Here is a 2,913-nt window from a genome sequence, read left to right on the forward strand (position 1 = left end):
ACTGTTTCGGGTGTTCTTATCACTTCTAATCGCATTTTGCTAAATTCTCGTATCAAGCTCTCCTCTTCCGTTAGAAAGGTAGCTATTTGCGAATGATCTCTACGGCTCAAAGCATCTGCCACAACATTTGCTTTGCCGGGGTGGTAGTTAATGCCACAATCGTAGTCCTTCACTAGTTCGAGCCATCTTCGTTGTCGCATATTCAAGTCTCTCTGCTCGAAGAAATACTTTAAGCTCTTGTGGTCCGTAAAGATTTCACATCTAACTCCGTAGAGATGATGCCTCCAAATCTTTAGGGCATGTACCACTGCTGCTAACTCCAAATCGTGCGTTGGGTAATTCAACTCGTGTGGTCTTAATTGTCGTGACGCGTAGGCGATCACTTTATTATTTTGCATCAATACGCATCCTAATCCAACCTTCGAAGCGTCGGTGTAGACTACGTAGTTCACTCCAGACTCGGGCACAGCTAACACTGGCGCGGTTGTCAACTTTTCCTTCAAGAGTTGAAAGCTTGCTTCACACTCTGGGGTCCAATTCACCTTGACTCCCTTCTTGAGTTGTTGCGTCATTGGTCTCGCTATCTTGGAGAATCCTTCAATGAATCTTCGGTAGTATCCTGCCAATCCTAGGAAACTCCGAATTTCGTTTGGTGTTGAAGGCGACTTCCATCGTTGTACCGCCTCAACCTTGGCGGGGTCCACTCGGATTCCTTCTGCCGACACAATGTGTCCTAGAAAATTCACTTCCTTCAGCCAGAATTCACACTTGCTGAATTTGGCGTACAACTTCTCGGTCCTCAACGTTTCCAACGTGATTCGTAGGTGCTCCTCATGCTCCTTCTCGTTCCTTGAGTAGACTAGCACGTCATCTATGAAGACTAAAACGAATTTATCCAAGTACGGATGGAATATTCGATTCATCAAATCCATGAACACCGCTGGGGCATTCGTCAATCCAAACGGCATCACCACAAACTCGTAGTGGCCATATCTTGTGCGAAACGCAGTCTTGGGTATATCCTCCCTTCGAACTCGTAGCTGGTGATATCCGGACCTCAAGTCCATTTTTGAAAAGACTCCTGCTCCTCGCAGTTGGTCAAACAAGTCGTCTATCCTTGGCAGTGGATACTTGTTCTTAAGAGTCAACTTGTTTAACTCCCTATAATCGATGCACATCCTCATTGATCCGTCCTTCTTCTTCACGAAAAGTACTGGTGCGCCCCATGGCGAGACACTAGGTCTAATGAAACCTAAGTCCATGAGTTCTTGGAGTTGTATCTTTAATTCCTCCAACTCTTTTGGCGCCATTCGATATGGTGCCTTTGATACGGGTGCGGCTCCCGGTTCAAGGTCAATTGTGAACTCCAATTGTCGATCTGGCGGTGGTCCAGGTAACACTTCTGGAAAAACGTCTGGAAATTCTTGCACGACAGCAACATCTTCCATCTTCTTTTCGTTCTTCTCCTCTCCATGGAGGTAGACAAGATAGGCAGTTCGCCCCTTTTTCATCATTGTGGTCGCTTGAAGCGCGGATATAATGGCGGTGCGCCGGTTCATCGAGATTCCGTGGTATATGGTGGGTTCGCTTCCCGGAGCTTGTAGAGATATCTGCCTCTCCTTACAACGAATCGTCGCAAAGTTCGTTGTCAGCCAGTCCATTCCCAAGATTATATCGATATCCTCCATCTTTAGGACTCGTAAGTCGTGAGCAACTATCTTAAGTTCTCCCATAACAATTTCTATGTTCGAGCACGTTCTAGATATTTCTATCATTCCTCCTACTGGTGAGGACACCATCATTCTACGTTCAGATTCGCTAGTAGGCAAGCTCAAAGTGCGCACACATAATTCAGATATAAACGAGTGCGATGCGCCCGTGTCAAACAACACAACAACAAGGGTGTTGAGAATTTTGCCCATACCTGTCAAATTTCCTTTCCCACGATCGTCTTGTTCCTTCTTCGGCTTCTTTTGTTCCAGCGCGAACGCTCTAGCTTGGGGAGGAAGTCTGGGGCGGTGAGGTTGTTGTTGCCGCGATGATGAGTCGCGATTTCCTCCTGATTCACTTTGCGGTGCCCTCGCTTGTTGACGGGATCCCTGATCGTTCCGTCTCGATCCCGATCCTATCTTGTTATTTGGACACTCCCTAGAGAAGTGACCGTTTCCTCCACAAGTGTAGCACTTGATCACGTTCTGGTACCGGCATTCTCCGAAATGGTACTTAGAGCACACATTGCATTGTGGTGCCCTCGGTCGGTAGTCTCCTCTCTGGCTAGACGTACGCTGCCCTCCTTCGTACTGGGACCGATGCTGGCTCGACTGGTGCCGTTTTCCATCGTGTGAAGCTCTAGGCTCATCCCACTTCCGTTTCTCTCTGGAGTAGTGCGGTGGGGGTAAAGACGAAGTAGTATTCTCCTTAGCTTTCTCCTTAGGCATTGCTGCCTCAATATCTAGCGCAAGTGCTAACGTTCGGTGTAGGGGAGTCTCCCTCGGCTGGCCAACGACATTCTTATCTCGGGTTTTAGTCCCTCACGGAACTTGTCGGATAGCTTCTCGTCGGTGTCGACTTGGTCGGGGGCGTACCGTGTCATGCTGTTGAGCGCTCGATCGTACTCGGTCACCGTCATGCGTCCTTGTGTCAGATTGTGGAATTCCGCTGCCTTTGCTTTCCGATAGCTCTTCGGCACATACTTGTTGTATATTTCCGTCTTGAATCCTTCCCACGTCATCGCCTCTACTTGGTCTCGTGGCATAGTCTTCGTTCTAGTATCCCACCAAAAGTCGGCTGCCTCAGTCAGCTGATGGGTCACACAACTCATGCGTTCTCTATCGTTGCATCTCAAAATCGCGAAGATGCGCTCTATTGCCCGGATCCAAGATTCAGCCTTGGACGGTTCTCCCAATCCATCAA

The 2,913-nt window shown here is 48.3% G+C and overlaps 1 protein-coding gene across 1 annotated transcript; it reads right to left on the reverse strand.

Annotated features, from left to right (window-relative positions):
* Positions 1-1,236: 1,236 nt before the first annotated feature.
* Positions 1,237-2,438, reverse strand: LOC125221249. The gene is made up of 2 exons (XM_048123373.1): positions 1,332-2,438; positions 1,237-1,242 (listed from the first exon to the last, which is right to left on the reverse strand). Exons 1-2 carry the CDS (start codon positions 2,436-2,438, stop codon positions 1,237-1,239), a joined length of 1,113 nt encoding a protein of 370 aa, XP_047979330.1.
* Positions 2,439-2,913: the final 475 nt, after the last annotated feature.

This window comes from Salvia hispanica, chromosome 4 (assembly GCF_023119035.1).
Source record: "Salvia hispanica cultivar TCC Black 2014 chromosome 4, UniMelb_Shisp_WGS_1.0, whole genome shotgun sequence".
Lineage (NCBI taxonomy): Eukaryota > Viridiplantae > Streptophyta > Magnoliopsida > Lamiales > Lamiaceae > Salvia > Salvia hispanica.

Bases quoted from the DNA above. Each gene is read 5' to 3' on its own strand.
- LOC125221249 (XM_048123373.1), bottom strand. From the start codon at position 2,438: ATGCCTAAGGAGAAAGCTAAGGAGAATACTACTTCGTCTTTACCCCCA.